The 25,201-nt window shown below is 40.3% G+C and overlaps 1 protein-coding gene across 3 annotated transcripts in view; it reads right to left on the bottom strand.

Annotated features, from left to right (window-relative positions):
* Positions 1-21,351: 21,351 nt before the first annotated feature.
* The window catches only part of HMCN1 (hemicentin 1), a 455,102-nt gene continuing 451,252 nt past the window's right edge, over positions 21,352-25,201 (bottom strand). For 2 of the 3 annotated variants that reach the window (XM_015121910.3, XM_028851450.2), the window contains 2 exons: positions 24,241-24,367; positions 21,352-22,776 (listed from right to left, as the gene is read on the bottom strand). In XM_015121910.3, coding sequence (XP_014977396.3) covers positions 22,410-22,776; positions 24,241-24,367 — 494 coding nt within the window. In that variant the 3' untranslated portion in view covers positions 21,352-22,409. The remainder of the gene's footprint in view (positions 22,777-24,240; positions 24,368-25,201) is intronic. The other variant, XM_015121897.3, reaches the window with a different exon arrangement.

The following is a 25,201-nucleotide window of genomic DNA, read 5'->3' as shown; positions in this document are numbered from 1 at the left end:
TCCACATCCTCTCCAGCACCTGTCATTTCCTGACTTTTTGATGATTGCCATTCTAACTGGTGTGAGGTGGTATCTCATTGTGTTTTTGATTTGCATTTCTCTGATGGCCAGTGATGATGAGCATTTTTCATGAAGATACAATTTTTAAAAAGAGAACTGAGGTCAGGCCTGGTGGCTCATGCCTGTAATTCCAGCACTTTGGGAGGCCGAGGCAGGTGGATCACCTGAGGGTCAGGACTTCGAGACCAGCCTGACAAATATGATGAAACCCCATCTCTACTAAAGATACAACAATTAGCTGAGCGTAGTGGTATGTGCCTATAATCCCAGCTACTTGGGAGGCTGAGACAGGAGAATCACTTGAATCTGGGAGGCCGAGATCACACCATTGCACTTCAACCTGGGTGATGAGCAAAACTCCATCTCAAAAAAAAAAAAAAAACAAAAACTGATATGCATTAGTATTATAGAGAATAATAAGAAATACAGGGCCTTCAAAATCACGTGTCTGGTTTCTAGTTTATGGGTAGATTTACAAATAGGTAGATTTATAATAAAAGTATGTAGCTTATAATTTTATCGGAGTAAAAATTTATCATGAAGTTGGCAAAATTAAGTGGTTTCTACTTGGGAGTGTAATTATGTCCTCAGAGCAATTTGTTGAGACATCTCTGAAACCTCAGGAGTTATTATTTTTGACCCAGCAATTCCACATCTAGAAATCATTCTCAGGTGAGAAAGGTGTATTAGAAAGGTATGTACAAGAAAGTTTTAGTAAGAACTATGTATATTGGAGAAAAATCAGAAGCAAGAAAGAGGAAATACAGTGATCACTCCCTTAGCAGAACAGTGTGGCCGGGAGGCAGCTGTTGCCAAAGCACAAAGAGAGTACGTCCCTGACTAGCCCTTCACCTTTGGGTTGCTTTGCATCCCTTGTGCCCTTTGCAAGTTCCCAGGCAGGAAAATGTCAAGCAGTGGGTTCTCTCTCCTTTGACTTTCAGGAGGAGGGAGTGGATAAGGCGCCATGTATCAGTAATACTACACACACTGCGGGATGCCCCACAACATAGGTGGAGAATTGTGTGTTTGCCAAAACCTAACGGAAGTCCACTACAGTAGACACAGGGAGGTAGGACTTCTCCAAATCCTAACTGGTTTAGTTCTGCCTATTGACAAGAATGAACTTCCGGTTAAAGAAGATGGAACATCGTTAAGATGAAACTACAGCATGAAGATAGTTGAGTTTACCTGGTTGTCCTAAATGAGCTCAAGTCCCTAGGATAGGACAGATTAAATTCTAGACTACTCACAGAACTGGCAAATGAAATCAAGTTAGCTTCAGAGAGCTCTGTTAAAACAACAACAAAAAGTAGAGTGGTGCTGGAAAATGGAGCACAAGTAAATATTGCTTTGATTTTCTGAAGGGTGAAAAAAATTCTGAAAATGTTAGCCTTTGAGCCAACAGGTGAAGTATCTTAATTCTGCTTCACATCGGGGTACAGTTGGGTGACCTCAGGTTCAGGCTTCTCCTTCTGACCCTGTGTTAGTTTTCTAGTGCTGCCATAACGAAGTACCACAAACTGCATGGCTTAAAACAACAGAAATTTATCTTCTCGTGGTTCTGAAGTCCTGAAGTCCTGAAGTCCAGAATCAAACTGCATGGCTTAAAACAACAAAAATTTATTCTCTCATGCTTCTGAAGTCCTGAAGTCCAAAATCAAGGTGTCAGCAGGGCCGTGCTCCCTCTGAAACCTATTGGGGAGACTCCTTCCCTGCCTCTCCCTAACTTCTGGTGTGGCCATCAATCCTTGATGTTTTTAGGCTTGCAGCTGTGTCACTCCAATGTGTGCAGATGTATCACTCCTCTGTCATCACTCGGCACATTTGTGTCTTCTAAGGACATCAGTCAGATTTAGATTAGGGCCCACCCTCATGACCTCATTTTAACTTGATTACATCTGCAAAGACTCTATTTCCAAATAAGGTTATATTCATAGCGGCTAGCAGTTAGGACTTCAACATGTCTTTTGGGGGATATAATTCAATCCATAGTGACACCTTCTTCTTTTTCTTTATCTTTTCATTATCTTATTCTATCTTGTTCTATATTGTGTGGTCTATTTCTTCTAGTCTATAATCATATGCCATATGTCTGCTCCTATAAACTACCACCTCCAAACTCTTTCCCACATTTATTTTTATGAGTAGGATTATTTCTGTTATCCATCCATACTCAGGTGATCGAGCTAAAATTTTGAAATTGACAACTGTAATGCATTAATTGGGACATGCTTTCTTAAGTGGCATGGAGCCTGAGATGGAACCTAAGTACTTGGTCAAACTTTAAGGTTTCTAATCCTGCTTTCTGGACCTCAACTTCCTCATATGTACAATCACCTCCACACTTCCCAGCTTGAAAACTAATAATATGTGTGACAAACTACAGTAACCAACAATTCTGATGTGGGGGCCTTTGATTGGGGGCAGAGATTAGGACAGGCTGAAACAAGCCCTCCCGTTTGGCACATTAGGACCTGCAAATAAACTGCAGTGCATCTTCATGTCCCTATTGGAGTAGACACATCAACAACCCCTCTATCTTGTTGGTGACTCATACCTCAAGGTTTGTTCAAACCCAACGTCTGAAGCAACCACTAAAACATGGAGGAACTGTAGAAGCAGCAGTTTCTTTTCAAAGAGACTGCTAGGCAAAAAGTCAAGTTCAGTCTGCAGGTCTGGTGATTGTTTCTGCTGCATATCAAAAGATGCCTATTTTTAATTTCCATATCATGTTGCCAAAGAGGTAATAATAACGAAGTGTGATTCTGTAAAGGAACAGCCCTGCCTCAAATGCATGTCCTTCTTTGATCCAGCCAAGCCAGATGATAGTTATTTTGCTGTCAAGAGAGCAATGACAAAAGGCCAGCCAAGCTGCAATGTTTTAGCTGGGTGTGTGTCAACTGAGGACAGATGCCTGTGCCTCTTCGAACTGGAGGCTGGGAAGGCTCAGTTTCATTTGTTCAGAATCCAGATACAACGATTGGTTCTCAAAAATCAGTTTATGGGATCAAAGCTCCCAGGGTGTGAGAAAGATTAAAGTGTCTCTATGTTTTTACCTTTAGTCTGTGGAACAGTATCCTACAGGCAGGAAGCTGAATGGATACAGAGAACCATTACTTCTTGTCCATTCTCTTTCTCATCTGCTTTGAATGAAAGCTAGTTTTTGTGCTACCTGGGAATAAAGCTACTTATTTTTTTTTAAGAAACGTTTTCCTAGGGTGCAATCATCAGATAGTTTGAGTTGTGCTTTATTTCAAAATGAAATAAAAAATTGCAAGAAAGATAGAACACCATATATCTTGATAGTGTCAATTTAGCAAGTTGTATCCTCGCTTTTAATCTTACTTAACAAGTACTTGGGAGCTTTGCCTCCCTGGTGTAATGGCATTCTGAATGCTACCAAGTGCTCTGTTTCCTATTGCAATTCTTCTACCAGAGTGATGTTGGTACCTTTGATCTCAGACCAGGAATGAGAATTTGTATGAAGACAAACTTTCATGTTCAGCTGTAGTATGGACCATGTTGGCCTTTCAATGGTGAGGTTCAGGCTTTGTGTGAGAAGCAACGGTTAAGCAACCTCAATTTCCCAAGTGAATTACATTATGAGCCAGTCAGTCCTGATTTTCTTGTTCTAGGAAGGCCACCTCTGGTCTCCTGAACCCCTTGCTAAAGGTCCTGGTACACTTTCATTTAGGAAGGATGAGGCTGAAACTCATCAAACCCCACCATCTAGGAGAAGGGCATTTGCTCATATTGCCTTAAAGAAAACAAATGAACTCTATCATAAACAATCCATTCCTAAATTTCCTATAACAACCCTCAATTTAGGATAAGGACTAAGTTCCTAGGGTTGGTGTCATTGAGTTCAGCCTTTCAGCTTCTCTCAAAACAAATTCTGTTTCACATTACTCTGGAATAAAGTCATAACTTCCTAAAAGAATTTACGGGAACCTTCATATTTTTATATCTGCTCTATTCTCCAGGCTTCTAGCCATATGGAACTGCTCACTCACCTCTGAATCTAATGATCTCTGTAGAGAATGACTTTTCCCCACTGGCATGTTTCCTGCCCCTTCCCCTTCCTTGCCACTTGGATAACACTCAGCCATTCATTGCACTGTGGAGCACAGAGGTTAACAGCCCCAGGTAACCTGGTCCTACATCTAGGCTCTGCCATTTACCATCCATAATATGTTTGGGCAGATTACCTCCCTTTTTATGTCTCTATTTATTCATTGGGGATAAATTACAGTATCTGCAACAAGGGGTTTTAAAATATGCAGTAACTAACTTGGGTCATATATGTTAAATCGTGTAGAATTGTGTCTGGCTCAATAAGAGTTAGCTAATATTATTACAATTCAGGTTTTCGCTTGGCTGCCACATTCCCCAGGGCCTTTTAGTCCTGGAGTAGTGCCCCTGCACATGCCCTGCTTGCTGGTTCTTTTCCTTATATATCACTCACCACGCAGTATGGTGGTGTGGGAAGGAAGTGTATGCTGAGGTGGGCTAGAGTGGTCCTGTGTGTAGGTATGTAATACTGCCACCACAGAGTACTTATGCTTCGTCTTTTTTACATGCTCCTGGATTGAGTACCCCAGTCACTTAGACAATGCCCCTTAATCCTGTTTAGAAAGAAAAAAAATGCAGCTGGCTGCCAGCACTCCGTTAATTTTACATAAACACGCTCTTTGAGGCCGAAGCAAATCTGACTGATTTTCAGTGTGAAAATAAAATATAAAAACTGTTCTTGGAGTTTTTCTAAACAGAACTAACACCAGAATCATCTGGATCATCAGACTTTTCTATTTTGGAAAAATTGGATTCATACAAAATCTTTGGCCAACAACTGTTCAAGAACCATGTTAATATGCATAGGAATGCTACATTTTCTAGGACTGGACATCTTCAGCAATTGAGAGTTACTATATTTTGTAAATGGAAATACCACTACTAGAAACAGAATGCTATGAATAGAATGATGTCTTTTGCTTCCAAAGTTAATATACTAGAGCGATGCAAAAATAATAGTAAAAGTGAGATATTTCGTGGCAAAGTTTTCTTGGGGTAAACGTTGCAGCTGCAAGCACCACTGGTATTCTCAGGGCAAATGTGAAAAGGCTTAAATTTCCAAACCAGGAACCCTCAAAGATACCACATAAAAAGTTTAGCTTTCAAAGGAGGAGAAGATGAAAACCATGCCTGTGAAACATCCCATCCTGTTCTTTCCTTACTGGGCCCATGGCACTTGTTTTTACATGCTAATTTACTGCTGTGAATCTGGGAAGCTGTTTGGTTTCTTTGGCACATGTTACATTCTTTTTTTTTTTTTTTTTTTTTTTTTACCCCAATTTCTCTATACAAAAAGGATAGGATACCTTGCAGGGTTCATTCTGGTGGAATTCTACTTCTGTTGTAGATCTGTGTCCAGCATGGCCACACATGCAGTGATAAATATTCAGATGTGCAAAACGCCCAGGCAGGCACATGTTTCATTACATATCTTTTACTGATGCTCTAATGCCATTGCCCGTATGTTGGAAATACACAGGATACAACAAAATCTTGATCTGTTAGTAGCTATGGTCATTTGTTGTTAGTAAATCACTGTTTTTTCAGGCCCTGGACTTATTGGGAGTCAAGGGTCTAAGAGGCCCAACCGTGACCGCAGGAGAAATATGAAGCCTTCAGCCACTCTTCCAAATGCTTTCAGACACCAGGGCGTGAAGATTTGTGTAGATCAAACAGTTGGGAAAATTGACTAAACTTTTTGTTTGCCATCCAGATGTTTCTATGTACAGGTCCAAGTTCTTTACTCTCACTTTGTCTCCTTGGCAACAAAACAGCTGATCCATTCAGTAGCCACTCTTCCTTTCCTCATTAATTTTTTCTTTTAGTCTTACTCTGTCCTCCCAAGCTCCTGCCTGTTCCTTTTAATTGTTAACTCTTTTTTTTTTTTTTTTTTTTTTTGAGATGGAGTCTCACTCAGTGGCCCAGGCTGGAGTGCAGTGGCGCCATCTCGGCTCACTGCAAGCTCCGCCTCCCAGGTTCCCGCCATTCTCCTGCCTCAACCTCCCAAGTAGCTGGGACTACAGGCGCCCGCCACCACGCCTGGCTAATTTTTTGTGTTTTTAGTAGAGACGGGTTTCACCGTGTTAGCCAGGATGGTCTCCATCTCCTGACCTCCTGATCCGCCCGCCTTGGCCTCCCAAAGTGCTGGGATTACAGGCGTGAGCCACTGTGCCCAGCCTAATTGTTAACTCTTTCAGCAGTTCTGGTACTGCAGTTCACACGTCCATGAGCATGAAAGTGTTAAATGAACATATTATAGCATGGCAGTCAATCAGCATTTTAAATTTCATTAGTGACAACTTTAGAGATCTTTGATGTGAATTCACAGATTCCATCATGAAGAACTTCTGAGCAATTTTCAAGTGTCTTTAATACTCAACATAGAAGATTTTTTTTTTTCCCTATGTGAAGCCAGGTAAATCAATAAAACTCTCCTCAGTGACCCCCACTGTATTAGACTTAAGTATATTCACCCATAGACTTATCAAACATTTGTTCAGGCCTACTATATGGCAGGCACTATGCCACTCCTGTAAGCGCAGAAGATACATTATTAACAAATGCATTGGTATGGACTTGGAGGACACATGTCAACAGTTACCGTATACTGTTGTCATGGACTGAATTTTGTCCCTGAATAACTCATATGTTGAACCCCTAATGCCAATATATCAGAATGGAACTGTATTTGGAGATAGGGCCTTTGAAGAAGTGACTAAGTTAAAAACAAGGTCATCAGGGCAAGCCTTAATTCAGTCTGACTGGTGTCCTTATAAGATGAAAGATTTTGGACACATTCAGAGACACCAGGGACATGTGTGCACAGAAACCCTTTGCAAGCCAAAGAGAGAGGCCTCAGGAGAAAGTAAACCTGCTTTGCATAATGATCTTGGACTTTTAGCCTCCAGAACTGTGAGAAAGTCAATTTCTGTTGTTTAAGGCACCCAGTCTGTATGGCAGCCCTAGCAGAGTAATACAACTGCTGATAAGTATATAGTCCTGTGTGAGTATGGAGAAGAGGAACCTGATCTAATTGGGACTGGGGATAGGATTCAAGAGAGACAAGAAGAGGTGATACCTCAGCTAAATATTAAAAGGTACTTTTATAAGCAGCAGGCACATTTTAAAGGCATCTTCTATCAGGCTTTTGGCATAGAAGAATATATTCACATTGAATGAGAATTCAGCGGTACACACATTTCCAGCATTTGCATGGGCCTTTTCTATTAACATGTAAACAGAAATGTCTGATTGAAGAAAGTAGTTTTCAATCTTTTTAAAGGGATGTCCAACATTGTTTTTAACTGACATTATACGCATATCCTCAACATAGAAAACAAGTTTTAAATTGTTCCCATTGAAATGGGTAGTGGGGCCCAAGTCCCATCCACTTAGCCTCACTCCCTAAAATAATTCATGAGGCACTTTTGGTTATCCCAAGGTTCTAAGGAAAGTTATTCATCTAGATAGCACAGGGCTGAACACTCTCCATGCCAAGGTTGGAGTTCAACTCACTTATAGAGACTGAAAACTCTTCAAAAAATATAAGCTTTCATGTCAGAAGTGACCTTTCCATGGATGCCTGGCATGTTGTAGGACAGTGTGAAGCCACCTGACCTGGGCTGTAGAGATGACTTAGAACAAAGAAACAAAAGAGGACCAGAGGGAGAAAATGGCCATCCACTACCATCCTTGAGCCAAGGACTTCACCAATACTCTTCTCACTACCTGGTTTTGCACTAGTACATGTTCCTAGAAGAATAAGTTTTGAGTAAAGCTTGAAAGGAGAAAGACACTCCATTTGTTAGAAGGAAGTAGAGTGGGAATTCTAGCTGTGAGAGATGAGAAAGATAGCTAAGAATGGTTGAAGGGTGCTAAGAAACAATGGATTGGGATATAAACTAGCCTGGAGGTCATATGTATGTAGATCTTTAAAAGAAGAGGTGGACTATTGTGCATATACAGAATCAGTAGACACTCTCAAAGCCCTTACTGATGATTTTTCATATCAATCCTAGAAACTAGCTATTTCCCTGGATTTTGGACCTTGGGCATTTTTCTGAACTCTGGAATGTGGTTTCTTCATCTTCTCTGGTTGTCTGGTTTTGTACTCACCCCTACACTTTGTGAATACACTGACTCCAGATGGTTTCTGTGATTCCAATGCTAAGTCTTCTTGTAAGCTATAAGCTTTGGTTACGTGTTCATGTGCCTATTCTAATTTTATTACCAATTGGTTTCCTTGACCATCAACTCTTCTGTAAATCTTATTTACTCCTCTACATGGATCTCTCACATCTGAGAACTTCTAAGAGACTTTACCTCTTCTGACCCCCAATTTACCCTTGAAGAAAGGGGATTGCTCATATGGGTGGTCAAGTATAAGAATTTAATGGGTCTTGGTGCTAAGCAGTGGTACATTTAAGGGGATGAACAGAAAGATTAACAGTTTGTGTTTCTATCTGATGTGTTCTTTCTTTAAGCTTTCTCCCTTGAGACTCACAATTGTTCTTGAATTCTGTAGTCCAGTGAAACTGTGAGAGGCACATTTCCCTGGAAAGGGCCAGGAAAAAGGAGCCTAAATATCCCTTAGCCTGATTTTGGTAAGGACCCTGGTTCTACCCACAGTATAAGCAGAAGGCGTGCCAGTTCAAGAAAAAATTGTATTATTAATTGGGGCAAAACACTGAGCTAGCAATAAAAAGCATGCATTTGTCTAAACTTTGTATATTTCTCCATGTAAACTGATTGTGATTGGGTGGCAGACAGTTGGCTGAGGATCTTGGTTACTGGCTTAATACCTTCTGTACATCACTAGTAAGTATCAGTAAAGGTCCCAAGAAAGATAGACAAATCCTAATAGATGATTATGTTACTGAGCACAGGCTGGCACAAAAGGAGGAAGAACTGACAAAGGTGGAAGCCAGCTGATGCAGCGAAGGTGGTGAAGGCCAGCGTGAGGGCTGAGATGCTAGACGTGGGGAGGGAGGAACTCACCCAGAAACCACTGTGAAGAACTTGCAAATTCCCAGGCTGTTCCTCTGAGTAGAAAATCTGAAACAGAGTCTTGGCAGAGCGTGGTGATTGGGAAACGGCAATCGCTTTGACCAGTTACATGTTGTACGGCTGCTCCAGCTTGGCAGTGAGATTTCTGACTCGGGAGAGGCGATTACACATTGAAAATTTGGCCCCAGTGTGTCCCGTCCAAGGACCCCTGGAAGGCTGGAGTTAATCAACAGACTGGTCATCAGGGGTCACTTGACATTTTGAAAATGTGTTTTAGATACCTGGGAAAGTCTGTTGATACATTCTTTCAGTGTTCCTACAGAGCTGGAACCACCGGTGGCCAAAGGGACGTGTCAGGCACTGCCTCCGCACATGGAACCATTTTGTTTGGGAGCCCAGGCCAGAGTGTGATGAGCTTGTCTCCTTCCTGCTGTCTGACTCAGAGGTGGAGGCAACTGGACATAGCAGGACATGGTAGATTAGAAGCTTGAAAATCAGACATTCTGGGAGTCTGCAAACCAATAGAACAAGAACAGAGAGGGACTCAGTACACAAGAACAGCTCCCTACCACCAGAAAATTATGTAGGAACTAAAGACTTTCTGCATGTCCCATTGTCCCCTGCAGAATGTCTGGAGAGAAATCATTCATTCCACAGACCAAAGTGTATTATTACCATCAGGAACATTCTTAGGGTGGGTAAAACACAGGGCTTCTCCTTGGAACATGAGTCATATACCACCTTCCTCCCATCTATCTATGGATACTTTATTACTCTGTGAAATCAAGTGAAAATGAACATCAGTTTTAAAGAGAAAAACGTCAACAAGAGGGAGATGAGAGAAAAAGCCACCTCTTTCATCTTTTACTTACAAATAGTAGGGAATTTGTGTGTTAGTTGAATGAATAGAAAGCTATGCTTTGTTTGCTTTTCTAAAGGTAGCTGGTAGAGTCAGTCCTTCCTCCTGTCCACATATCTTTCTATTAGAATCATCTTCCCTGTCCCCATCAACACCAAGGCTACTTGCTTATCCCTCACCTGCCTAGAACAACAAAAACATGGGACCCAGGGCAATCCTACTCTTTAGTAGAGAATTCTTCAACTTGTAACTCTTTATCTCTAAAGCCTACATAGTTTCTGGCACAGAATAAACAATGATAATATAATAACAAACAGTACTGTCCTAAGGACTCAGTAGAAAATAAATCTTTTGATTCTGAAGTAAAGGCTAGTATTATTGTATTAATATGCCTATTTTAAAAAGAAGGAAACTGAGGTTTAGAAAGGTTTAGAGAAATTAATTTGCCTCAGATTATGTTGTTAGAAAGTGTAGCTACTTGTGAATTCAGATCACCTGACTTCAGAACCTATGCTTGCAATCATTTTCCTCCTCCTCCTCCTCCTCCATTCTTTTTTTTTGTTCTTGTTTTTTTGTTGTTGTTCTTTTTTGTTCTTCAAGAAAGGGTCTTGCTCCATTGCCCAGGCTGGAGTGCAGTGGCATATCATGGCTCATGACAGCCTCAAACTCTTGCTTCAAGTGATTCTCCCCACTCAGCCTAATGAGTAACTGGGACCACAGGCGCACACCACCACGCTCAGCTAATTAAACAATTTTGTGTGTGTGTAAAGACAGGGTGTCATTTCACTGTTGCCCAGGCTGGTGTTGAACTCCTGGGCTCAAGTGATCCTCCCGCCTTAGTCTCCTATAGTGCTGAGCCACCATGGCCAGTCCAGCCATTTTTGTATGATTCAAAAATAGTATTTATTTTCCCAAATTGATCTACAGATTGGTTGCAATTTCTATCAAATTCCCACAAGCCCTTTTGCAGAAATTGATAAACCCTAAAATTTATATGGAGATGCAAGGGACCCAGTGTAGCCAAAATACTTTTGAAAAAGAAAAAATAAAGTTAGAGGACTTACCCTTTTTAATTACAAAACTTATTCTAAAGTTACAGTAATCAATTTATAGTTAATTCATTTTTGACAAAAGTGCCAAGGCAATTCAATGGGAAAAAATAGCCTTTTCCAAAATAATGCTGGGACAATTGGATATACATGGAAAATATGAATTTAGCTTCTTCCCCCCACATCGTACACAAAAGTTAAATAAAAATGTATCATAATAGGGAGGCTAATGCAGGAGGATTGCTTGAACCTGGGAGGCGGAGGTTGTGGTGAGCCCAGATGACACCACTGTACTCCAGTACTCCAGCCTGGGCAACAGAGTGAGACTGTCTCAAAAAAACAAACACAAAAATGTATCATAAGCTTAAATATAGGAACTAAAATGCTATATATGTGTGTGTATATATGTATATATATATACACATATACACAATATACACACACACACACACACATATATATATATATTTTTTGAGATGGAGTCTTGCTCTGTCGCTCAGGCTGGAGTGCAGTGGTGCGATCTCTGCTCACTGCAAGCTCCACCTCCCGGGTTCATGCCATTCTCCTGCCTCAGCCTCCCAAGTAGCTGGGACTACAGGCGCCTGCCAAAACGCCCGGCTAATTTTATTTTGTATTTTTAGCAGACGGGGTTTCACCGTGTTAGCCAGGATGGTCTCGATCTCCTGACCTCATGATTCACCAGCCTTGGCCTCCCAAAGTGCTGGGATTACAGGTGTCAGCCACTGCACCTGGCCTTAAAGTGCTATAAGTTTTATGAGAAAACATAGGAGAAAATCTTTGTGACCTTGTGTTAAGACAAAGATTTCTTAGCTAGAACACCAAATGCACAATCCATTAAAGAAAACATTGATAAAATGGACTTAAAAATGAAAACCTCTGCACTTCAAAAGACACCATTAAGAAAAAGGAAAGATAAGCCATAATTGGAAAAGCATATTGGCAAATCAGGTATCTGATAAATAACCTGGATCTAGAATATATAAATAATTCTTACAAAGCAACAAAAAGAAGAGAGACAACACAGCTTGAAATGGGCAAATTATTTGAATAGACATCTCCCCAGAGAAGATATCCCAATGGCCAATAGCACATAAAAAGATACTCAACATTATTAGTCATTAGAGGAATGCAAATTAAAATGAGATACTACTCTATATCTACTAGAATAGCTATAATACAAAAGAAAGACAATAAGTATTGGTGAGCATGTGGAGAAACTGGAACGCTCATATATTATTGATGAGACTGTAAATAGTGCAGCCACTTTGAAAAACAGTTTGGGAATTTCTTACAAATTTAAATATAGATTTACCAAGGGACCCAGCAATTTTACTCCCAAGTGTCTATGCAAGAGGGAATAAAACATGTCCACACAAAAGCTTACATATAAATTTTTTTGTAGCAGGATTATCTATAATAGCCCAAAATGAAAAAAAAAAAAAAACCCTCAAATGTTCATCAGCTGAGGATGGATAAATAAGAGTCGTATATGACTGGATGCAGTGGCTCACGCCTGTAATGTCAGCACTTGGGAGGCCAAGGTGGGAGGAGCAGTTGAGGCCAGGAGTTCAAGATCAGCCTGGCAATACAGTGAGGCCCTAGTTCTACAAAATATTAAAATAAAAATTTTAATAAATGAAGTAGCCACACAGTGGAACACAATTCAGTGATAAAGAATAAAATATAACATGAATAAACGTCAAGAATGTTCTGCTAAATGGAAATAGCCAGACACAAAAGATCATATATTTTATGATTGTATTTATATGAAAAGTCCAGAAAAGGAAAGTCTATAGAGATGGAAAATAGATTCGTGGTTGTCTAGGATTAGAGATAAAATCAGGGAATGACTGCAAATGAGCATGATGGATCTTTTTGGAGTCACAGAAACACTCTAAAATTAGATTGTGGTGATAATTGTACAACCCTATAAATTTACGAAACATTGCATTTTATACTTAAGATGGAAAAATACATGGTTTTTTTTTTTTCTTTTTTTTTTTTTTTTTTTTTGAGACGGAGTCTGGCTCTGTCGCCCGGGCTAGAGTGCAGTGGCCGGATCTCAGCTCACTGCAAGCTCCGCCCCCCGGGTTTACGCCATTCTCCTGCCTCAGCCTCCCGAGTATCTAGGACTACAGGCGCCCGCCGCCTCGCCCGGCTAGTTTTTTGTATTTTTTAGTAGAGACGGGGTTTCACCGTGTTCGCCAGGATAGTCTCGATCTCCTGACCTCGTGATCCGCCCGTCTCGGCCTCCCAAAGTGCTGGGATTACAGGCTTGAGCCACCGCGCCCGGCCTATACATGGTTTTAAAATTATACACCCAATTAAATCTGTTAAGAGTTTTCCAATGGGTAAATGAATACGTCTTCAGGCCCTTAATGTTTGCTTTTTTGGTCTGTTATTCATTTCTTGGTTTTAGTTGTTGCTGGCCTAGAATCCACCATCCAGTTTTTCAGACATGACTCTCAGTAGCATCATCAATTCCATTGTCCCAACTTTCCTGCACTTTACCTGCTTAGAAGTTTGGATTATGACAAACTGAACCACGTACATTCTCTACTCTGTATAGACTTATACATGCCATTGTCAGTAAGTATTCAAGTTATCTGATCTTTATTATTCTCTTAGCAACATTTGCCAATGTTAGTACAGATGCCTTGTGAAGTCTTTTTCTGACTCTTCTCACCTGTGATTTTACAACTTAATTCTTCTTTCAAACCCCTGATTTCAAATTGCTACCTTTGTTTTGACCTCTGTTTCACAGAAGAGACCATCTAGTGTGAACTAATATGAACTCCCTTAATTTCTTGTCTTCATAGTGACAGATATATTTATTTGTAGCACAATTGTCATTCCATACATTCTTACTTGAGTTTTGCAGTGTCTATCCTCTCTCAAATCCTGTAAATCTTTAGCTCTGCATCAACTTATCTATGTTTTTGTTTTCTTCTATGTGTGTTTACACTCAGGCCATTGGGCACTGATTGAATACTAAGAGTCACATGAATGCATTGGAGTCAGAAATATTTATGATTTTTCAATGTCAGCTTGATCTCTGTCACTACTAAGTCATCCTTTAGATGTTTCTAATTCGTTCCATCTTCTGTTTTCCATAGGAGCTATCACAAAAGTTTACACCATCCTTGTCTCTCAAACCCTCAGCATATGGCTTTATTTCACTCACACTCTTGGCAACCCACCTCCACTTCACCTATACTTAGGTTCTTTCTGCCATTTACTCCTGTGATGGACTGAATTGTGTCCTCCCAAAATTCATCTGTCGAAGCCCTACTTCCAAAGTGAGGTTATTTGGGGATAGGACCTCTAAGGAGGTAATAAAGGTTAAATGCAGTCATAAGGGTGTGGCCCTAAGACTGGTGTCCCTGTAGAAAAGGAAGAGACATCAGAGATGTGGGTGCATAGAGAGGTCATAGGAAGACAGTGAGAAGGCGGCCATTGTAAGCCAAGGAGCAAGATCTCAGGAAAAACCAAATCTGCCAACACCTTGATCTAGGACTTCCAGCCTCTAGGACTGTGAGTAAATAAACGTTGTCTAAGCCACCCAGTCTGTGGTATTTTGTTATGGCAGCCCTAGAAGACTAAGTCAACTCCTCTTGTTCATCTATAATCCCCTCTTCTATGCTTTAGAGTAAAATCTTTTCATGTCTTTTAGAATGCTGCTCTACTCTCTCTTTTATCTTTAATCACCGGCTCTTTCTCATATTAAAAACAAAACAGAATAGACCCAGTGTTTCCTCTATCAACAAACATCTCCCCATTCTTTCACGTTTGGGAAGAAGGAACCCCTTCCCCCTCTTTCTGGTACCCATTTCCAGTTCCTGCAGCACCTTGGAGCAGATTCGTAGTTGTCTTGTCTTCTTCATAGAACAGAGCATGGAGTTCAACCAAAAAACTATCTTCTTTGCTTTTCTTCTGTTAAGTTCTTGCTCATGAGATATAAATAACAATGTTGTGTGGGAATTTCTGAGAAATTTTAAAGGGAAGGGTGTGTCTCATGTCCTTTTGTCCTCCTTACTGTCTGAAATGTGGACTCTTTCCTGCTTTTCCCAAGTGGACTTAGGACTCTGTTCCCTATCTTTCCATCGCACTTTGTACTGACTTTTATTGTAATTACCATTATGATTTATAATTTTTACATGTGAATGTAAAATTTACTGAGCTATAAATATATTTTAATGTTTAGATTCCTCATTTTTATCAGTGAGCCCAGCACATAGTAGACATTCAATCTATAGTCTTTGAATAAATAGATGAATAATTGAACCTATGGATTGCTTTGATCATTGTATTAGTCCAATCTCAAGCTGCTATGAAGAAATACATGAGATTGGGTAATTTATAAAGGAAAGAAGTTTAATCGACTCTCAGTTCCGCATGTTGGGTAGGCCTCAGGAGACTTACAATCATGGTGGAAGGCACCTCTTCACAGGGTGGCAAGAGAGAGAATGAGAGCCCCCTCTCCCTGAAAGGGAAAGCCCCCTACAAAACCATGAGTTCTTATGAGAACGAATTCACTATTATGAGAACAGCATGGGGGAAACCACACCCTTGATTCAATGATTTCCACTGGGTACCGCCCTTGACATGTGGGAATTAGTAAAATTCAAGGTGAGATTTGGGTAAGAACACAGAGCCAAACCATATCAATCATGATAAACTTTGGATTTCTTTTTATCTTAATCCATTGATTAGTCATCCTTGCACTTAGTGTATGGGGTAAGTATTAGTTACAGTGCTCTGTGCTAACAGCAGTGCAGGATAAGGGATGAACTGGATTCAAGTCTCTTGCTGTTTAGTGGACAAGAAAATGCATGTGCCAGGCAACCATAATACAAAGCAGAAGGTAAGAATGAGAGGTGCAGAGAGAGGCCGACTTCAGAGATGGAAGGAGAGGCCTTTTGTTTAAAAGATTAGGGAAGACTCTATGGAAGATCTGGCATTAAATAGGGCTTTGAAGATGTGAGAATTGAGTATATGGAATTGGAAAGCAGAGCATTCTAATATGTAAAAATAGAAAAAAAAACTGGATTATGGAAAGTGTGTGGTGTCATTACGTGGAAAACAGGTACATACAACAGAATTATTATGACATAAATACTGAAAAGGTAAGCTAGGGTCCAGTTGTGGGGAAATCTGGGATTACCCCAGATAAGGGGAGCCACTTCGGGTGACTGTGAGGGCTACAGTGTCTCATGTCTTGAGACCTTTCAGATAAATAACCAACCAGTTAAGCTGTCAGTCTTTCTCTGGGATTTCAGTTGACTTAATCATGACTGTCAAACTTCAGCCTCCTGCATAGAGAAGGTGGAGTGCTAAAAATTTTTATTGACATCAAATCTCATTCCTTCAGATTCATCAGAGGAATTCAGAAAGTGTTAATAAAATGGTTAGACCAAACCCACAGAGTATGCATAGCTGAACTCCAACAGTTGGTTCTGAAGGATGAGTAATATCTGCAACCACGGTAATCTTAAGAGCTGATATCCCACTTTATTGGGAGACCTGAGGATTTGAAGGCACTTTGACAAAGCACCAACCTGAGCAGTATGGTCACCTTCACACTTCAGTGGTAATGGTTGGAAGTAAGCAGATGTTTCTCAACAGACTAAGAGAAGTTTCCTTATTCAGGGTATTGGCAAGTGTTAGGTTTTGTAGTCAGATGGACTTGGGTCCAGATCTTAACTCTGCATCTCCTACTAGTGATGACTTTGCAGCAAATTTTCTAATCTCTGAACTTCAGCTTCCCTCTCTGTGAAATACTGGCTTATAATCTTTAGTTTGTGGTGTTGTGCCATGCAATGCTTTTCAAATTACCTGTGGTAACTTTTTTTAAAGTTCCAAGCTGTTTTTTTTTTTTTTTTTTTTAAAAGTTGTAGTCTATTATAGATGGTTACTTTCATAGAATATAATAGAAATCACTAGAAAAGTAAAATGAAAAAGTTTTGTTACTGGATTCCACAGACATGAGTCTGACTGTAGGTCTAGGAGCAATAAGGGGTAATGGGGACAGTTCCAGGGAGGGTCATCTGGTTTTTGCAACAGACCTCAAGAGAGGCCATTACAGGTTATTTAGGCAAGGAAGACTAAATTCAGAGAAGAGGGAAAGCTTCTGTTGGCAAGGAAAACATATCAAATTTGGAGTCTGAGGTTTCCAGCTTCATCAGAATCTGTTCATGTGTCTCCATCCCAAATTTTAGGGCCACATTTCTTTTTCAGTCCGTGTCCTAACTTTATCATAAGAGGCATCATGAGGTTGGGAATTTAACTTGTGCTGTAATTCAGCCACTCTCAGGAATAGGTGTTTTTTGTTTGTTTGTTTGTTTTTTGTTTTGTTTTGTTTTGTTTTGTTGTGTGTGCGTGTGTGTTTAGAAACCTTGGCCCTGCAGTTATAAAATTATAAGAGATAAAGATTTCTTTTGGGTCACCATTCTACTTCATCTCCCTTTTGTGTTGGAAATAAAGCCCTGAGCTCATTATTTTCTTTCTCCAGTGCACTTAGAAGCAAGCAAGCAACCTTATTGTACTCTCTATTTTCACTAAAATAATCCATGAGAGGGAACTGAAGCCCATAAACATGGATAGAACCCATGATAGACTGGAACCTGTGCTGGTCTCTGTATGAGTCAGCTCAGCTGCCATCACTAAGTACCAGTGACTGCGCAGCTTATGCAACAGAAATGTATTTTCTCACAGGTCTGGAGGCTGGGAAGCCCAAGTCAAGGTCAGGCAGAGTTTGGTTTCTGGTGAGCACATGTTCTGGCTTGCAGGTGGCTGCCTTTCACTGTGTCATCACATGGTAGGCATAGCGAGAGATCTCTGGTGTCTCTTCTTAAAAGGGCACTAATCCTATCAGATTAAGGTCCCACCCTTATGACCTCATTTAACCTTAGTTACTCCTTAGGCCTTATCTCCAAATGCAGTCACATTGAGGGTTAGGGCTTCTATGTGTACATCTTGGGGGAGACAATTCTGTCCATAGCAATCTTTCACCATCTGTAATTTTCCAACTTCAATGATGTAGGTCTCATGCAGGAAAAGCTGGGGTTCTTTGTTACCAGTGTAGACACACATCTAGCTCAAGGGTTGTAAAAGATGAAGATGGATCCAGTGGGAAGTAGAATGGCTGTGGGCCCACCATTGTCCTGAGCCACCAAGAGGAGCTAGCAGATAATGATGGGGTCTGTGACTTGCAACAGTACCTGGTACCTCTGCAGTGACTTTCCAAATGTAAAAGCAATATGGCTGCAGCTTTACTTATACTTTTCAGATCTCATGCTACATGTCTCTTGTGGCCTATGCTCTGAAACTTTCAGAGACAGGAAATGTAGTTCCAGGTTACCTAAGCGGACATAGTAGGGAGAAACTAGATCATCTAACACATTTAGGTCATAAAAGGAAAGAGGAATGGAGAGTTATTGATGGAGTGACGTGATCTGATAGGTGTTTTTAAAAGACCAGTCTTGTAGAAAACAGAGTACAGCAGAGCAGGTGTGGCAGAGGAACTTGGGTAGGAGTGCATCATGTGACAGTGGTGGCCTTGCCTAGGATGGTAGCCCGGGAGATGGAGAGTTCCATTTTGATGGACTGAATGTGTACATTTTAGATGAGAGAGAAGTTAGTTAATCCCAGGGCTTCAGTTGGAGTGATTAGATGAATGGTAGTACAATTAATGTAGTTAGGAAAGACTAGGGTAGGAAAAGGGTTTGAAGGATCATTCAGTAGGCATTCAGGTATTCAGCTGTAAATAGAGACAGTCCAACAAATAATTGTTTAAATAAGTAAGGAGTTTTTAAGACTCAAACGATTGCAAGTCCTGGGGTAGTTATTTCAGTGCTGAAGAATGGTTCAACAAAGTCATATATATAAAAGGTTTCAGCCCCCCTCCTCCCTCCCTTCGCCCTCCCTTACGCTTCCCCTCCTCCTCCCTCCCTTCCTCCCTTCCTCCCTTCCTCCTTTCCTCCCTTCCTCCCTTCCTTCCTTCCTTCCTTCCTTCTCATCCTCAGGGTGGTTGCCTCATTGTTGCAAGATGCTTGGCAAATCTCTGTCCGCATTCTGAGCATGGAAAGATTGAAAAATGCAGGCCAAACTGGCATGCCATAAAGACTACCCCTTTTAAAGCAATTTCCCAGAAGCGACACCAAGTGATTTCTGCTTACATCTTATTGGACAGACTGGAGTCACATGACCACTGCAACTAGACAGTTGCTAGAGAGCAGGAGATATGTGGTTGCGGTTTGGATCAACCATATGCTGGATGTGTAAGTCTGAGTTACTAGTTAGGGAGCCAAGTGAAAATGTCAGGTAGCCAGCTGGACAAATGGGTCTGTATCTTGGGAGTGTCAATCTTTGGCCTACCTGGCTCACCCAGATGAACTGAAATGTGAAATAAGTTCCGGTAAGTGTGCTGTTATCCTACCCTACAAAGCATGCTGCTGTGTGCACGTGTGTGTTTATGAAGGGAGAGTGGGGCTTGAATATGACTGCAGCCTAACAGCTAAGTCTGCCGCTGGGTTAATGTAAAGAATGAGAACAAGTTTTAGAGATGTGGAAGGCTTGCACATGCTGAGGCCAGCAGCCTGCTACGAAACTGGTTAGAGCCTTGACTGTCATGTGTGCTTGGAGCTCAGATTGGGCTGTTGTGAATGTCAAAAAGATGTATACCCAGTTTGTAGATCAGAGGTAAACTATGACCTTGCAGGCTAAATCCAGCCAGGTTTTGTAAATCAAGCGTTACTGGAGCACATGTTTATGTGCTGTCCATGGCTGCTCTCATGCTAAACAGCAGACTTGAGTAGTAGCAACAGAGACCGCATGGCCTAGAGGGCCTAAAATATTTGCTGTCTGTATCTTTATAGAAAAAGTTTGTTGACTGTTGGTGGAGATCACACTTCTGTTTAGGTTAATATCAGGTTAAGTAATTATACTGTAGGTAGACTTCATCTGCATTGAATGTGTGCGAGTCAAAGATTACCTATTGAAACTCTAGTTTGCTCTCTTAGTTTCCTTCCTTTGGAGACCTTCCCCTTTCTGCTAGTCATCCTATCTAGGGTATCTGTGGAATGTGCAAGCTCAGAGGACTGTCATCGCAATATACAAGATGGAGGCTTGTTCCTCGCAGCTCTGCTAGATGTCATGAAGGAGGGCTTCCTCACTCTGTTGTGTATCCTGAGGGAACTTTCAGGGTTGGTGATTGATTTCATTGCCTACCTTTGCTCAACCACTGGCATGCTTGAGAATTTTCAAGGAAATGTTGTCAAAAGTACTTGGTTAAAGTCAAAGTTCTGACTGGATCTTCTGGCTCCCCAAATAGGAATTTCCAAATCAAATACTGTAGTAACCAGAAGTCTGTTCCTACTAATGACTATGCAGTAGCTCATGTCTGGTCACTGTCCTGTCAGTTTCTATGCTTGTAGAATATTGGACAGAGGAAATGAGCAAAACTAATGTGGTTTAATTTTAGAAAGAAGCTCAATGGTCAGGGTCAGGTGTTGGAGTTGTTTACCAAAGTATTTAGTTATAAAAATGTCCTTTCTAAGGATTTAGGCATGAAGTAGATGTCTTGACTGTATTGCATCAGCATTTCCCCAAGTGTTCAGTGAGATAATGTATGAGGGAAAAAAAGGTTTGGTATTAAATCTGTCAGAAAATGTTGGCTTGAATAAACTCAACCTGTTCACTGCTGAACTTCTAAGTTTCTTTAATTGTTAGTGTTGACAGAAAATCTTTAATAGGAGGACATGTTATGTAGTATTTTTCAAACTTGTTTGATCATAGAACACTTGTGACTAAAAACACCTTTACTAGACTAGTATTCTGTAGAACATTCTTTGGTAAACACTGATTTAGTCAATCACCTGGCTGACAGCTGGACTGTGGAGTGGATATTTTTTCCAGGTTTCTTTGAATAATGTGATTCTAGGTTAAAAATCCTTCAATCATAGCTCACGATTAGGCCTTCACTAGTTTAATATCACAGGAGATGAATTCACTTGAGATAAGATATAGAAAACACTGTTTAGGTAGATGAAAAAACTTATGTAGTGGGAGTCATGACAGGTAAGGTAGGACATGTCACTCACTAGCTGTCTTAAGAAAGTTACTTAAGTTATGTCTGTCCTAGGATCCTGGCCTATAAAATGTGGTAAAATGTAATGCTACCTCTATCTCAAGGGATCTCATGATTGTGTGTCTGTTTATGTGTATGACTTTAAATTTAATCCCTGTTTTAGCTGTAAGGAAACAAATTCTAGGTTCTTCAAAAGGTTATGAAAAAATGTGAAAATTTATTGAGGCTGATTTTAGTGTAATATTGTTTTTTTATAAAATAATTTTATAAAAGAGTCCATCAAGATATTACATAGAAAATGCACACTAAGGTAATATATATATACACTTCATAAAAATAGAATACATCTTGGCAATTGCTTAGTCTATTACCACCATGTACAGTGTATTGACGTTTAACATTTATGTTAATTTGAACATATGAGATTTTTAAGAAACAAGCCTGTCCCACTGGTATCTTTAAAAATTGTTTTCATTGACAGGAAAATAAAAAATTCTGGAATGTAAAAGTTATGAAGCTAACTGGATGAAAGTTTATATTAAAATGTTAAAGTTCCATGCCCTGAACAACTGTTGTGAGGGCAAAGCGATTTTTTTTAAAAATTATTTTCATAAGTGGTTCAGCACAAAATCACTGAAAATAATATCCTTGTTCTGAATGTTCAGTCAAGATAAGCACCATTTGGGATCAAACAAGACTTCTAGTAACTGTACTATATTTTTAAAAATGAGTGGTGTTTTTCTCCTTAAAATGAAAATAGGTAAATCCTATTATATTGTATCAATACTTATAAAAATTGCCAGAAGTTATTTTATAAGCTTTGATCAAAATACTTAGTAACTAATTTTATGATTCTAAAAATAGTCAAATGCTCAAAAACTCTATTTGACTCTGAATCAGTTGTTTTTGTTTTTTGTTGTTTGGTTTGGCTTTCAGGAAAATGATCCTAGGTACTACACTACTATAAACCATCACTGATAGGTCCTGTTAGATGTTCAGAGTAATCTTTGGGAAATAACTGCTCCAGTGTAATAAATAAAATAATAAGGGACTTTTCTAGACCATACTTCAAGATATGACCATGGTGGGATCATGAAAACACCTCAGAAGTACCAAGGAAGGCACACAAAACAGAGTGTAGCACCATTTTCAAGTTGCCAAGATTGCAACTGTTCAAGAGACAGTAATCTGGAAGGGGGCTTGATTGCCATGATTAATGCGGTTTAAATATGTGGAATAGGCTTTGGAGAGTTCCTTAGTATGGATAGGCAGACACAGCTATATAAACTATGAATGTGGTCTGATATTCAATGGTCCCGTTGGCACTGTAGGATGAGGCTCGGACCCTCATGCGGTAGGTCTCTGCTTCTCGTAGTGGTCGTGTTGTATACACCACTCCTTTCAGGTTTTCATCCCTCAAAGCAAAAGGAACAGTCTGTTCCTCATCTATCATGAGGAAAGTTGTCCTGGGATGCATCACTCCATCCTGCGTGTAGGCAACCAGCCGGATTAAATCTTGATTGGTGGCTATTCCAAATGGGAGGGAGACGAGTTTGTATTCCAAAGCATATGGACTCAAGGCACATTCCAAATCATTGGGTGGACAGTTCTTGAGGCAGAACCTAAGAACAACAAACATATGAAATACATAGTTATCTGGAAGCAGGAGGTGGCATGATGCAGATGATCGTGATCCATGACAACTTTCAGGCACTGCATGCAGGAGGCAGCCTGGTTGTAAAAAGCGGTAAGACTCAGTCGTGTTCTGTGTCACTAACTCAAACCAGACACCAGATGACTAGGAGAAGATGCTGGTGTGAAGTCAAATATCTATCTTGCAGCTCCATTAAAAGCAGAAGTGTCTGAGCCATTGAAGTAAGTATGAATGCCACAAGAGTATTTTCTTTAAAATGAAAAGTCAGTTTTGGAAATAAAAGCATCTGCATATATATTGGAAACATGTACTTCTTAAAGAGGAATACAAACTACTTTTTAATTATATAATATCCTAACACTGTTTGAAAGATGAAACAAAATATATTGATATTTTATTTTTCTAAAAATAATAAAAGGTCAATTAGGATTTCCGGTGGGGAAGGGGCACTTCTTTTGTAATTGTCGTTCACATTATTGTAGATTAAAAAGCTTTATTTTCTTTTACCAGAGCGCATGTTGACTGCTTTTTGAGTCTGATGACTTTTAAATTGTTTGCCAGAAACCGATGGTAATCAAGAGGGGGAAAAATGCACAGAGGACCGTTTTATGAAGATAAGATTCTGCAGTCATAGTATTTTTAGAGGCTTTGTTAAGTCTGTATTTTCAATTTTCTCCTTCCTATTCCACATCTCATCAGACCAATCGCAAATAGGTTTTTGATGGCTTCTGGGCAGTCCACACTTGACTATGCTGCAGTAACTTGGTAAGCATTACCAAGAGGAAAACAAAGTGAGCTCCAGCCAGTATTTGGTTTCAGAAACACCTTCCTATTAGCTGGACCTATCCAAGAGGAACATTATCACTTGTTTTCAATCACCCTGTTAACTTGGTACCTGGACAGAGTACAACATTTCTGGAAGGAAAGAGAGAAAATAGAATGGTAGTTTATTCAGAACGCAGAAAAAGCCTGTTTCAGACAGAAGGAAATATAAGCAAGATGATGTATGAATGGGCAGACGACTGACTCATCTTCGCTCATCTCCATTCTCAAGGAGTGGTGAGTCAGCGAAACAACGGAAAAGGTGCCTCATGGTGGGCTCTAAGTCTGCAGAGCCCTTACCACCCTGAGGCAACACAACAGAAACGAAAAACTTGCTGCTGAGGCAGAACCCACCATGTTACATGTTATATGCTGGGAAGACTGCTTCAGGCAACACTGGCAGCCAAGAGTGAGCTTGGGTGGCAGTGGCTGCTGCAGGATGAGCTCATTTCTTGGCCACTCGTTGAAGAGAATACTTACTGTCACCACACATCTTCCTGGAGTTAGTGACTTCCTGTGAGTTACACATGACAAGAGACAGTTTATGTTGGTCAAGGAGTGGGAGGAAGGATTTTCGAAAGCATGTCTGGGATGAGAAGGCAAGACATACCCTGAAACAGGATCCCGTTGGTAGTTGGGCGGACAGGGTGTATCGATGCACTGGTAACTTCCTCTCATGTTGAAGCACATGCGATTGGGCCCACAGTGTACATTCTGCTCCAGACACTCATCGATATCTAGGGACGGTACAGGGAACATGCAGCATCAGCAATGAGGGTGAGAGAGGCCATCAGAGCAGGCACTGTGGATGTGTGACTGGAAGGTGGAGGGCTAGCCTTCTCCTCCCATGAATGAACTTAGTCCTGTCTAAGCTTCTTCAACCACAAAATAGGGATCATGACACCTGGGGGGGTTTTTTCCCAGATTGCCTCGAGCACATATTTCTTTATGTGAAAGGACATCAAAAAATGAGAGCTATAAAAGTAGATGGGGAGATATTAAGAGCTCTCTGGTGTCTTTTATATTTGGGCAATACCGTGCATTTGAGTTTTATAAAGCAAGTAATGTTTTAAATGCACTATGAACAAGCCAAAAATTTAAAGGACAGTTGTGAATATTTTTTGCAAAGTGAAGAATCTTCTTAAAATGTGAGTAATCCTTGCCTACTGTTTTATTTTATAATGTCAAATTGTTGAGTGGAAAATAGGGTCTGAGATATGAAAGGAGTCAAGTTATAAATTCAGGAGAGATGGTACAGGCTAGTCAGATCTTGAGGAGAGAGACAAACAAAACAGGATCAAATACGTGGCCCAGGCACCACAAAGTAAGCTGATGAAATGGAACAGTTTACCTGGATCTGGACTGTGTTGAGTCTATCCTCTGTTGTTATGCTAGTGGGATGCTCTCCTTAGGGTAATGGTATGGGGAAAATATGCAAATGAAATACTCTTTATTTTGTTGTTTTCTACACTAAGTTGTTAAGTAGAAACATACTTTAAGTGCTTCATGAAAATGAGTGTTTTTGAGCCATGATTCTTAATTTGGGGTTTATTTTTGAGCATCAGGGGATC

The sequence above is a fragment of the Macaca mulatta genome, chromosome 1 (assembly GCF_049350105.2).
Source record: "Macaca mulatta isolate MMU2019108-1 chromosome 1, T2T-MMU8v2.0, whole genome shotgun sequence".
NCBI classification, from domain to species: Eukaryota; Metazoa; Chordata; class Mammalia; order Primates; family Cercopithecidae; genus Macaca; species Macaca mulatta.
This window is presented reverse-complemented; position numbering and strand designations above follow the sequence as displayed.